Source organism: Nicotiana tomentosiformis, chromosome 9 (genome assembly GCF_000390325.3).
Source record: "Nicotiana tomentosiformis chromosome 9, ASM39032v3, whole genome shotgun sequence".
Classification (NCBI taxonomy): domain Eukaryota; kingdom Viridiplantae; phylum Streptophyta; class Magnoliopsida; order Solanales; family Solanaceae; genus Nicotiana; species Nicotiana tomentosiformis.
The window spans coordinates 109,100,106-109,114,039 of NC_090820.1; the positions used below are offsets into that span (position 1 = coordinate 109,100,106).

The 13,934-nt window shown below is 37.1% G+C and overlaps 1 protein-coding gene across 1 annotated transcript; it reads left to right on the forward strand.

Moving 5' to 3' along the window:
* The first annotated feature begins 12,040 nt into the window (after positions 1-12,040).
* On the forward strand, positions 12,041-12,433 carry LOC104091298 (ethylene-responsive transcription factor ERF096-like). The gene has a single exon (XM_009596610.4). It carries the CDS (start codon positions 12,041-12,043, stop codon positions 12,431-12,433), a length of 393 nt encoding a protein of 130 aa, XP_009594905.1.
* The last annotated feature ends 1,501 nt before the right edge of the window (positions 12,434-13,934 follow it).

A 13,934-nucleotide genomic window follows, 5' to 3' on the forward strand; every position in this document is an offset into this window, starting at 1 on the left:
TTGGGTTTAGGTGGGCTGTTTTATAGCTGGTTATGAGCAGCAGTCTAGTGGTGGTCGTTGGAGCGACACGGCTGATTTTTGAAGCAACGTTAATGTAGGTTTTGGTGTGTTTTTATCGGTAGAAGCAGGTGGTATTTTTGGGATGGTTTTATTGCTGGCTTTTGGGTGAAAAACCTCCTACTTTCATGGCTATTTTTGCTGCCTTTTTAGAGTGATTTCAGTTGTCCCTTTTGAGTGATTTTTGGACCTCATTTTTAGCTCAAATTTGCTTCCAAAAGGGTCCTGGTTTGTTGGCGTTTGTGGCTGATTTTTGGCATGGGATTTGTGAGTGGGGGACAAGCATGGGGACAAAGCATGAGGGACAAAGCATGGGGGGACAAGCATGGGGGACAAGGGAAAGTGGAGTGGGAAAGATGGAGTAATAAGTGAGATAAGTGGGGGAAAATTCAAGCACGGTCAAAAATTAGGTGCTCACAGCATGTCCCTCTTTGCTTGAAAACATGAAGAGTTTTCGGGCAAAGAAAAGATGAGCGATATGCCTAATTTTTGGCCATACCATTATTCAAAAAAAGGAAGAGATAAGAGAAAAGAGTGCGACCGAGTCTTGGTTTGGACAGCCTACATATCCCGGGTATAAGGGAATCGGGTCACTGTAGTTCAAGAAAAATGATGGAATGATGAGTTGGAGGGTCGAGTGAGGTTCCGTCGAGGATCCGGTCCATGGTCCTACTATTACATCAAAATTGAAAGAAACTAAACAAGCCTATTAACTATGAGTTACAAGATTCCTATTTATAAGTCTTTTGAAGCTTGATCTTGAATCTTGATTAGTTGTTCAATCAAACTCTAATCTGAACCTTGATGCTTGCTAGCTGTAAGTGCTAGTTCATTCTTCTACGGCTTCTTCTGAGCAAAACGGGAAATGTGAAGTTCGTAACTTCAGTCATGTCTTGAGCAGTCCATATCATTTCCATCTGCTTTTGCATTTGGATTCACTTCTTTTCCTTTTCTTTTCTTTATTCTAGATTGAGACTTCTTCTTTTGTTCATCTCGAATCATGTGCCTCGAGGTAAAACCTGCTCAGACATCACAACAAACAAACAAACAAAATTTTTCTGCCCCAGTTTTTACTAGAAAACTTTCGTGAGCTATTGCAACAAAATTCTAAACTACTATATTGAAAGCAAATAAATAAATAAATAAATAAATAAATCGGGAATGGTGTACCCTGAAAAGATCATGATGATTTTTTGTGTTTTGTTTTTTGGATGGTGTTCTTTTATTGTCCAAAAGAATGTCTCAACTAAGGATTGGTGTACCTTATGTTGGGAAAATGTAGCCAAGGAATGGGATACCCTATATTGGCAATGATATCAGGGAGTGGTGTATCCTGCATTTAAGATCAAATCAACTAGGGAGTGGTGTACCCTATGTTGGAGAACACAGTTAGGGATTGGTGTACCCTATACTGGTAAGGAGATGTAATCAGGGATTGGCGCCCTGTATTACTGAAAAAGAAATGTAACCAGGGGTTGGCGCCCTGTATTACTGAAAAGGCGATTTAACCATGGGTTGGCGCCTTGTATTACTGGAAAGGAAATGTAACCAGGGGTTGGCGCCCTGTATTACTGAAAGGAAATATAACCAGGGGTTGGTGCCCTGTATTACTGAAAAGAAAATGTAGCCAGGGGTTGACACCTTGTATTACTGGAAAGGAAATGTAACCAGGGGTTGGCGCCCTGTATTACTGAAAAGGAAATGTAACCAGGGGTTGGTGCCCTGTATTACTGGAAAGGAAATGTAACTAGGGGTTGGCGCCCTGTATTACTGAAAAGGAAATGTAACCAGGGGTTGGCGCCCTGTATTACTAAAAAAATGTTGAATCCCCTGGGCGAAAAGGTTTTACCTGGGTTAAACTATGAAAAGCAAACCTGGGCGAAGAGTACTTCTACTGGGAAATATGAGCTGGATCCCTCTAGGTGAAAATGTTCTACCTGGGTTAAGCTACGAGAAGCAAGCATGGGCGAAAAGTACTTCTACCCAGAAATATGAGCTAGATTCCCCCTAGGCGAAAAGGTTCTACTTGGGTTAAGCTACAAAAAACAAGCCTGGGCGAAGAGTACTTTTACCCGAAACTATGAGCTGGATTTTCCTAGGCGAAAAGGTTCTACCTGGGTTAAGCTACGAAAAGCAAGCCTGGACGAAAAGTACTTCTACTCGGAACTATGAGCAGGATCCCCCTAGGCGAAAAGGTTCTATCTGGGTTAAGCTACGGAAACCAGCCTGAGCGAAGAGTACTTCTACCCGGAACTATGAGCTGGATCCCCCTAGGCAAAAAGGTTCTACCTGGGTTAAGCTACGTAAAATAACCTGGGCGAAGAGTACTTCTACCCGGAACTATGAGCTGGATCCCCCTAGGCAAAAAAGTTCTACCTGGCTTAAGCTACGTAAAATAACCTGGGCGAAGAGTACTTCTACCCGGAACTATGAGCTGGATCCCCCTAGGCGAAAAGTTTCTACCTGGGTTAAGCTATGAAAAACAGCCTGAGCGAAGAGTACTTCTACCCGGAAACTATGAGATGTATCCCCCTAGGCGAAAAGGTTCTACCTGGGTTAAGCTACAGAAAACAGCCTAAGCGAAGAGTACTTCTACCCGGAACTATGAGCTGGATCCCCATAGGCGAAAAGTTTCTACCTGGGTTAAGCTATGAAAAACAGCCTGAGCAAAGAGTACTTCTACTCGGAACTATGAGCTGGATCCCCCTAGGCGAAAAGGTTCTACCTGGGTTAAGCTACGAAAATAAGAGGTATGAACAGTAGTGATGCATGCTAAAAATAAAGGAAAATGGAGATTTTGAGGAAACTTACCTTTAGTGACATTCATCTTTTAGAAATCGCCATTCCGCACTACTTTGTTCAAGCTGCAAACAAAGAAAAATTGTGAGTTTTGAAAATAGTGGTCAGTTTGTGGCCTTGATGTATTTGGAAGCTTGGCTTTGTGCCCATCTTCTTTTGATGATGATTTCAACCTGCCACTAGATGTTTCCTGAATACCACTCCCCAGAGAGCCTTTGACTTTTCAAACTTTTACATGACAGTTGGTCACGTGAGACTTAACCTTTTCAACTTTGTTTTGCTTTTGTGACATTTCACTTTCGACTTCTTTCCTTCAATACTTTCAATTTCAGAGTATTGGGGAACCTTTGGCTTTTCAAACTTTGCCAAAACGGTTATCCACTTGGGACCTTTTCAACTTTTTTTTGCCCTTGTAGGCACTTTCAATTTGATTTCTTCCTTTCGAGAATTTTGATTTCAAAGCATCAACCACAAAGTCCAGTCGGGGTTGACTTGATACCCCTGCCGAGTCTGGGTGCCTTTTTTGTATAATAGCTTGTATCAAACGAGAGCCCTGTAAATTAGTCTTGCCATCCCTTCTTTGCCTTAGTTTTTGGAACAGAGTTAAACCGAAAGAGATTCAAAGAACAACAAATAATAGAATGGACAATGAATATAGACAAGAGGTACCCCTTTCGGGGAAATGAAAGGACTTATCTGAAGTACATGCGGAACTCAATGAACATGACATGCCTTTTGGACTGGATGCCTGATCTGTGTAAACCGTCTGACTCTCAGAAATTCGTCACAACCTTTGCCTTGAAATCGAGAAACCTTGCCTAGGACTGTGTCAATGTAAGTAACTGAGGATCCTCTTTTTCGATCAGTGGCGCCCTTTGCGGGTTTTCACCAGCTAACCTCTCTCATTTCTCTTCTCACCATCGTCTTATAGTGCCCTTTGCGGGTTTTCACTAAAAAGACTCATTTTAGTTTCTTTACTCACCATTGCCTTACGGTGCTCATGAGGGTTTTCACCAATAAGACTCTTATTTTATTTCTCTCATTTTGGTTGCACCAGATCCAAGTGAATGTATCCTCCAATTTTGAACATTGATTAATCGGAAGGACTTGAAAAGGATTTGGGTAAAAAGTATTTGGATTGAATTACAACTTTGGAACCTTTCAGGCGAGACGATCGACGAAACATTGTAACATCTGCCCCAGTTTCAATATTTGGGGGAATGTGAATTTTTATTTTGGTGCGACTGAACCCCAGAGAGACGCTGCGTACGTATCCTTTCGGAATCAAGTCAAACGTAGTTCAATATAACATGAACTTTTTTTTTTGGTCTTTCTGTCTATTTTGTTTTCTTTCTTTTTCCTTTTCCCTTTTTTTTTTTTTTTTTTTTCAATTACTCCTTCAGGTTCCAAAGAGGGTAATCAAAGAAAGGTAACCGGCTCAAAGGGTTGGCAAAAAGGGTTAATGGTGTTTGGGTAGCGAGAATGAAAGCCTTCGTCATCTCAATCAAAGAGCATTAAAGGTACGTGAAGGGTCAAACATAGTACCTTTTTGACTGCATCAATTTGGAGCCAATTTCCTTTAGCTTCTTCATGATGCGGGAGGATACATCTCAGAACGAGTTGCCCCACTTCAAATTTTCTGGGCCGCACTTTCTTGCTGTAGGCACTAGCCATTCTTTGTTGGTACAACTGCTCGTGACAAACTGCGGTCAATCGCTTTTCATCAATTAGTGTCAATTGTTCCAGTTGATTCTTGACCCAATATTTATCCTCAATCTCGGCTTCAACAATGATCCGAAGAGAGGGAATTTTAACTTCTTCTGATTTCATTCGGATTTGTCCTAGGCCTACTATTCCAATTCTTTGTTTATTTTCTCACAAGCCTTATCTTCGACACATTATACTTCTTGATTCATTATTTCGAGGTCTGACAGCATTTTAGGATCTAGGCACGAAGTCCGCAAACATGTCATGTCATTAAAATCTGCATTAACAGAACTGATAAGAGAATAAGAAAGGTGACAAGATTAAGAAAAGAGACATTCAATGAAATATTAATTTCATTTGATTTGATTTTTATTTTAAAAAATAATTTTAAAGATAGAAGGGTTTACATCATAAAGTAAGACAATAAAAGTAAAACGTCCGCATTACACCCTGAAATAATTCGGACGTAGAAAAGATAGCAAGACCGGCTACCGAGACACCCATCTGACAGAGAACTTTTCAGGTTTGGCGCCCATTTTTAGGTTTCTCTTCTGCCGCTGAAATGGCTATTGTGGCTTTCAGTGCTGGATCAAATTTCTCATCTTCACAGATCATTCCGACTACTGGCCCATTGGTGTGAGTAGGCAGAGGATTGTTCATCATATTAGGGGCCTCTTCATCCCTAAGCACTATTGCCTTAACCTCGATGAGGTCTTCCACTACTCTCTTAAAAATCCAACAGTCTTTTGTATCATGTCCCACTGCTCCAGAGTGGTATTCGCATCTAGCATTAGCCCGGTGTGCCGGTTCGGGACTACTGGTTGCAATAGACCTAGCCTGACTAGCTTTTTGGAACAAGCTCGAGTATGATTCACCAACAGGGGTGAACTGATTCCTTCTCGGGAAGCTCTCCTTTTTTTCTATTTTTTTTTTTTGAATTTTTTTTTCATACCCTGATTTTTTTTCTTTCTCTTTTTGTTATTTTTCGCTCTTTGTTTTTCTTTGTTATTATTTTTTTTTCACTCTTTTCTTTATTTTTCACTCAATTTTTTTTCTTTTTTTTTTGTTTATTTTTTCACTCAATTTGTTTATGGCTATGATCGAATCCGATAAGGATTGCCTAGGTATCATGACGCCGCATGAATCAGATCATTATGTAGTTCAAGAGAAGATCATGAATAAAGTAAATAAACTAATTCTTTTATCCTCTTTTTTTCATATACAAAACATACCACAAAAGCTCCTAACAAGAAAATTATTTTTGAATTTTTTTTTTGGGGGGGGGGGGGGGGGGGAATTTTTGAAAGGAAAATTCTTTCAGAATAAAAAAAATATTTTTGGATTTTAATTTTTTATATATTGTTTTATGTTTTCGAAAGAAAGACTTCTAAAGAAGAAAGAAAAATATTTTTGATTTGATTTTTCTTTTTAATTTTCTAAGGAAAGAATTCTAAGAAAGAATTAGGGAAAAGGAAAATATTTTTGGAGTTTTTAAAAAAATAAATAAATTGGGGGCCGGAACCGATGAGGTTTGCCTACGTATCTCACATCCGGTGAGAATCAAACCCGCGTAGTTCGGTCAAACCGACTATTTCTCTTTTTGATTTTTATAAAAATTAATCTTTACACCACACGCTAGACTACTACAAAATCTTAGTAAGTGTGTGTGTATATATATATATATATATATATATATATATATATATATATATATATATATATATATATATATATTATTTGTACCAAACTAGGAGAATGATTTATTTTTTTAGTAATTTCATTCAACTAATTTCTAAAGCCGGTTAACAATGCAAGCAAGCCTTCTAAATGATGTAGCAAGTAGCACAAAATTGAACATGATGGTCTCAAAAAGGATACTTGTCTTATACGGACCCGACCATGTGCCGAGCTTCGCTAAGTCAAATGCATATAATGTAACAAAACGATCCTACTAGGGAAAACCAGGCATGTGGCTTGTTCTTCTAGGTTTTAAGACTCTTAGGGGATGAGGTATATCTAGACTGGCCATAAAACGAGCGGACAACTCGAGTTGGGAAGGGGTAACGTACCGGGAGCAATACTTCTCCGGCTTAACTACTGGAACCTCCCCGTTCTTAAACATAGGTGACTAATAATCCTTCATCGGGAGCCCAGGCCCACCGACTTTAACTCAAAGAAGAATGGGGCGCGTATCCGCGATTCCCAGGGTTATATTCAGAAGACTCAGAGAGGGTGCGTGAGAAGACAGTTTATATATACAATTCAACAATATCAAAGCGGTAAAAACTGGACAAGTAGCACATTAGGCCCAAATAAATCACAATATATACAAAAATTAATAAAGCCAAATAAAGTCAATGTACAAGCTCGAATTCTCTGTGTCCCCAGCAGAGTCGTCATAGCTGTCACACCCCTTTTTACCCCAAAAGAATATGTATGTCATATGGGTTGTGGGTTAAAGAGTTTTTTCTAACTAAAGTGACAATTTTAAAATAGGGATTATTTTATTTACTGAATCGCCACTCGTAATTGATTTTTTGGGTGTTCCAAGTCACCTTTTATTTGAATCCCTAGTCAAAGAAAAGTTTGACTCTATTATTATTGGTCTGCGAAAATAAAGTCCGGGTAAGGAATTCTGTTGACCGGGGAGAAGGTGTAAGGCATTCCCCGAGTCTCGTGGTTCTAGCACGGTCGCTTTATTGACTACAACTTGGCTTGGATTAATTTTGGCATACTGTGATTTATTGGTTTTCATGTTTTATCTATCCGCTTTTAATTATTAAAATATGGAATTATCTTTGAAACGGATCACATGTGTGTAAATCCATTTTATTTAGTATGCTAAAATCATATAACGCGTACGTGTACACAATTAATCACGCTTTTTTATTTACTAAAATTATTTTTGACCAAAGTCGCGCGAGCACGTACCTTGATTTATTTTGGGAATCATAATTATGTTACGCGAACATGTACATAATCACGATGATTGATTTATTACTGCGCGCCTAAAGCATACTGGCGACATTTAATTTATAAGTTATTTTCCTAAACTAGTTTGAGATTATTGTAAGGCCAAAGATTATGGAAAAGATGGTGAGAGAGGGATTATGGTTATCAATAATTTGCTAACTTGTCAACTTGTATATTTGTTCATATGTCCCAAAACTGACGCAATTATCATATTACTGCTACATCGGCACCTTCTGGGATTATGTCATTATCTATTGATCATAAGGGATGGGCTAAATGCGAGGCCCAATATGATAAGGAGGAAGGAGATTAATCCCACATGTTAAATTGAATAAATTTCATCAAGTCATATCCATTTCACATTCATAATTAAATGCAAAAAAAAAATGAATTGATCAGACAAACATAACTGATTATTCTTTTTTAGAAATCATGGCACGAACATCAATTGCCCTCCTATTGAGTTAACTATAGTTACTAATAAACTGAATTAAACCAAACCCACTTCCAGCTTTACAAAATTATTCATTTGCCATATGATTCTCATATTTCCCAAACCAAAGCTGTAGTAATTTAAAGTCAACAAATACATAAATAACTAGCCTCATACATAACAAACATAAAAGTGAACAGATTGCATAATATCTTGACATTTAATTAGCGATTATAGCAATTGCATTGTCTAAAACTGAGATACATACCTCGACAGCAAGAAACAAACTTAGCAGAACTAAATAAAGTCTAAGAACAGCCACAAACTGAAGCTCGACTACAATGAAGCGAAACAACAACAAACAAACACGATTCTATCGAGACTCGCGCAGGCGCTAGAAACCTTTAACCCAACTCAAGAACTCGACTGAACTTGGGTGACCTTACACAGTTAAAATAAAACTCTGTTCATCGGCAAACATGGTGTGACGGCGACTATTTTTTTGGGGTGGTTTGGTGCTGCGTTTCAGCTAGCTTTGGATGGGTTTGGGGCTGTTTCGTGGCAGCAACTATGGTGGCTTTAGAGCTGCATTTTTGGGGCTGCATTTTTGGGTTTACGTGGGCTATTTTACAGTTGGTTATGAGCAGCAGTCTAGTGATGGTCGTTGGAGCGACACGGCTGATTTATGAAGCTACGTTAATGTAGGTTTTGGTGTATTTTTATCGGCCGAAACATGTGATATTTTTGGGATGGTTTTATTGCTGGCTTTTGGGTGAATAACCTCCAGCTTTCATGGTTGTTTTTGCTGCCTTTTTAGAGTGATTTCAGCTGTCCCTTTTGAGTGATTTTTGGACCTCGTTTTTAGCTCAAATTTGCTGCCAAAAGGGTCCTGGTTTGTTGGCGTTTGTGGCTGATTTTGGGCATGAGATTTGTGAGTAGGGGACAAGCATGGGGACAAAGTATGAGTGACAAAGCATGGGGGACGAGGGAAAGTAGAGTGGGAAAGATGGAGTAATAAGTGAGATAAGTGGGGAAAAATTCAAGTACGATCAAAAATTAGGTGCTCACACCAGTAAATTGCAAGGTGCGAGCCTTGGTGCAAGAAAGTGGGGCTAAGGATGCTGAGATTGAGAGGCTGAAGAAAAGGTTGGTTGAGGTAGAGTCTGAGAGAGATGCTCTCAGAACTGAACTAGCAAGGGAAAAGGAGAAGAATGATAGAATTCTTCAAGACATGCTGAAACTTCTCCAAACCATAAACCGAGCCCCCAGTTCTTCCAAGCCTTAAACTTCTAGCCCAGTGTAGACCTTTCAATGACCCAGTTTGGGATGTTTTGTTTGCTCATGTTTTCAGTATTTTTATTTCTTTTTATGCTTTGTGAAAGAATCGTATCAATCATCAATGAAATTCACTGTTTTTACTCTAACTGTTTGTTTATATTTCTTTGATGGTTAAAATTCTTAGCTTGATCTATGATGATTAATCCATGATTGCATTTGAAGTAGCCCAGTGGCCATGAGTAAGTTTTAAAATCTGGTTATCTCATATTTTTTATGTAACTTTTCGATGATGCCAAAAGGGGGGGAAAAGGTTGTGCTTTACACTTACAGTGATGTTTATAACCTAATGAACCTGATCCTTGATGATAAGTGATAAAAAGGAAAAATGTTTCTAACATTGTGTTGATGTTGAGCTAAGTTAAAACAGGGCCTAAGCTTATAGAAGCACAGAGGTTGTCATCATCAAAAAGGGAAAATTTGTTGACCCAAGTAAAGAATAGTTTTGAAGATTGACAAAGGAACTCAGGGATGAACCAGATCTATCACTAGTAGGTATAGACACGGGCAGATTCAAAGCACGTGAGATGCGCATGCAGGAGATAAACGAAATCTGGCATAATTATAGATATCTCCTGATCGAAAAGATTGAATAATTAATAAGGAGAAGGACTCCTTACTCAACGAGAACATTATCTAAGATAAGGAAGGAGTTAGGAGTTGAGATTAACTAGAACTCTTCCACCAAGGAAGAGTAGCATTAGAACTCTAGTTATTTTCTACTCTACTAATTCTATAAATCGCAGGATGTTCTCATTCTACAGGTAACGCACAAAAATAGAAGTTAAACGTGAATTGAGAGCAAAATAGCAAGGCATTTTGCAAGCAGTTCATGTGTGATTCAAGTGTGCGAACCTGAAGCTACATGAACCAGATAGAAGAACCAGCTCTAAGTGTCTGTCTTTTATTCTAGTTCAATTGTAGTAGGTGTTTTCATATAGTACCTTTCAGCTTTATCTAGAGGCAATTGTAATAGGTACTCAGAGTATTCAAGTTAGAGTTAACTTGAAGTTGTCGCAACAGTTAGAGGTTGGTTGCCACAACGGGATTAGAGTTAATCCTAGGTTTACAAAAGTATTTTGTAAATGCAGTTTTTGGCTCAGTAATTTAGTGAAGAGTTTTGGAATAATCCTACTGGGAAGTACGTAGGTTGTGATTTTTTCACCTTTTGAGCCAGGTGTTTTCCACGTAAAAATCTATGTGTTCTTTATTTTCTGTATTTATTATTCCGCAACAGTAGTAGTTGGAACACATAGAAGAACCAGGTCCTTTCATAATCTGTGCACGCGAAAAATTGGACACCACACAAATCATCCCCCTCTTATGTGGTATTGACGTATAAAACATCACTAACTTCGCACCATGGCTCGATATCACACAAGGGTGAACTTTGCACTATCATGTTCTACTCTCGATAAGTTATGCGGAAGACAGGCTCAGCTTCGACCGTATAAAAACATTGTAACAAACTTGGCTACATGTAGATATGTGTGCAATTCAATGTAAAGAGCTCGAATAAATCATATGACTGTTCCATCAATGGGATTCCATGTAGTACAATTTTTTTTAATTGATGTAAGTGCATTATAATTTAAATAATTCACCCTACTCCACTACTCTTTTATAGCATTTGCGTAAGCAAGACTTCATATATAGCTCATATATAAACGAATCTAATTTTAATATTTGATTATTATAAGTGTACTGTTTATGTACTAATTCATCTTATTCCATGCACGTTCCCATTAAAATCCGACTAAAGAAACTAAACGGCTCACATTTTATTAATCTTCCCTATTTTAATTCATTATATAGCTATAACTATGAATATATGCGCACAACACTAAAAATTATTTTTGCTTTTTGTAGGGGGAAAAAGGCTAGTGTTTTTTTTTTTACTATACGTAAGAGCTGAGTACATAAGCATATGACCTCACCATCAATATTGCAATGTACAATTAACCTGATGTGCATCATATTCTACTTAACTGAACAATGTTATAACCAATATTTTTGTGTTTAAAATACTCCATCCGTTTTATTTTATGTGAACCTGTTTGATTGGGTGCGGAAAAAAAAAGACTTTTAAAAATTATGGTATCATGACATTTTTGTGGTTATAAAAATTTCAAGAATTTTTATAAAAAGTAAAAAATATCGCATAAAGTTGAATAGAAGGGATCGGGGTACTTAATATTCTAAGTCGATTTTGTCAAACAATGAAAAGGTTTTAATTTTTATGCACTATCGACCATGTAAAAGTATTTATTCAATCAGATCACCTATAAAGTAATTATATTTAAATTTCTATAGTAAGTATTACTATTAAATCTTTTCTCAACAAGTATTATTAATTGGTAAGAAAAAGAAAGCATTAATCGGTGACTGATAAAAACAATAACGATAGTGTACACTATGTATAAAACTATATATACGTACGTTATCTGTGTATAAAACTTATACTAGTTGAAACAAAAGCAGAAACATGAAATAAAGACATGCAAAGATTAAGTTTCTATAGCCATCATTTGACCAAATCAGATACACTGCATCGTAACTTTTTGGTCTTTTTCGAAGGTTCTTTTCTAGTCTGAACACATTTAGTCCCTCAGATATTCCACCTATTTCATTCTCAACCATTCTTTTTGCCAAACTATAACTTTTTTTGCAAAATTGCACCCTTTATAAATTAGCCACCTTGAAAATTAAACCATATTATTGCATGAAAAAAAATATATGGACGAAAGAGGCAAAATTAAGGACAATACTGAAGAGGTGAAATATAGAGGTGTTAGAAAGAGGCCATGGGGGAAATTTGCTGCTGAAATTCGCGATACTTCGCGACAAGGAGGGGTTCGCGTTTGGCTCGGGACATTTACTACTGCAGAAGAAGCAGCTAGGGCTTATGATAAAGCTGCTTATTCTATGAGGGGAAATTTGGCAATTCTTAATTATCCTGAGGAGTATAATTTGCCTAGTAGTTCTTCTCATTTCAACACGGGTTCTTCTTCAATTGCTTCGTCTTCCGTGCACGAAAGAAATGAGCAAGTTCTTGAACTCGAGTATTTGGATGATAAGTTGCTCGAGGAACTTCTTGATTGTGATCAACATGCAAATAAGAGGAAATGAAGTTTCATTAACTTCCCTTGTATCACTATAAAAGCTAAGTATTTCGCATAATATCTACTAATAAACCTCACATGTACGAGGATTACAATAAAAAAAAAAACCACCTTCTGCATGAAGGAGGGGGACATAAAATCTTACCTCCTCCTCGTCCGTAGTTAAAGTTGGAGGGGGCAACTCTTTACAATATTAGTGGTGCATGTCATGATATGGAATTATATGCACATAAGAGAAGGAGGCTTGATGTATATATATTCCAAATCATAATTGTGTGAATTAATTAATGTGTGCTAATTACCTAGTGGTTTGATGTGGAATGAAGGCTATTGATGCAGCTTGTTCTGCAGTAGTTTAACATCTTTGACTTCATTTTCTTTGCCAAAAGGATAATGTTGTAGAATTCTAATTTTGTGTTATCTCTTTTATATACTGAATCTGTTTCAATCAAGAGTACTATATAGAGATGTTTCTTGGCACCAATTTGGTCCATGCAGCTTGCCTTTTGGGATTCATGAGTATGACATTAGTGTTCAAGCAAGGGCGAAGTTACATTGTGCTAAGGGGTAGTCAATTAAATATCCTTCGTCGAAAAATATATAACATATATTGAACACCCTTTGTTGGGAAAATTTTTTCTGCTTCGTTCAAGTTTGAACATCTTTGAGAAAATTTCTGGCTTCGTCACTGCAGTTCAAGGTGTGACTACAACGTTGTGCAAACCTTTTACAAAACTGGCTACAACTTAAATACCATCGCACAAAATGGCTGTCCCATATAATTTTTTCGAAGTCTTTGAAATGTAGAAGTAAGGGATAAGTTAGTCCAGAAACAAAGCTTTCAGCATCTCCAATGGGCTTTTGTGTGGGCTTTTCTGTTTAAAAGGCTGTACAAAGATCCATTCACAATTAAGCAAGTTACATATTTGGCCAGTCTATTAGCCAATATGTATTTTTATGCATATTATACATTAATATACAAAGTATACATTATTTCGGCTTTTATGTTTGTATGTGTGTGTATATATATATATATATTTTCGTATGTTATATATAAATTTTATATATTTTTACAGCTAACAGATGAATAATTTCTTTCGCAGGCTAAAAGTGATCTTTGCCCTTATTTTTTAGAGAGGTTATACTGTATAGATTTCCCTTCAAAATTGTCGAGCTCATTTCATAGGCCCAATATGAAACTCAGCAATCAAGAGGAAAGTTATATGTGAGACTTACTTTTTCATTTTGTTCAATATGAGACTTGTATTTACCTTTTCATATACAATTTGTTTTAGATTTTATTCAAAAACGAAAAGCTAGTACGATCCTATCTCCAATTTTCTTAAGTATGTCATTCTTTTAGGTTCTAATATATAATTTGTCCAAATGAAGTTGACTATTTGAGTGAGCTAGTCATGTTCTTTTCCTCTTTAAGGATTTAACATCTAAAATTTATTAATCCGACTAATCTAAATTCACACAATAATATCGATTAAGGAAGTAAAATA

Excerpts from the sequence above, each read along its gene's own strand:
- LOC104091298 (XM_009596610.4), top strand. The coding sequence starts at position 12,041 with ATGGACGAAAGAGGCAAAATTAAGGACAATACTGAAGAGGTGAAATAT.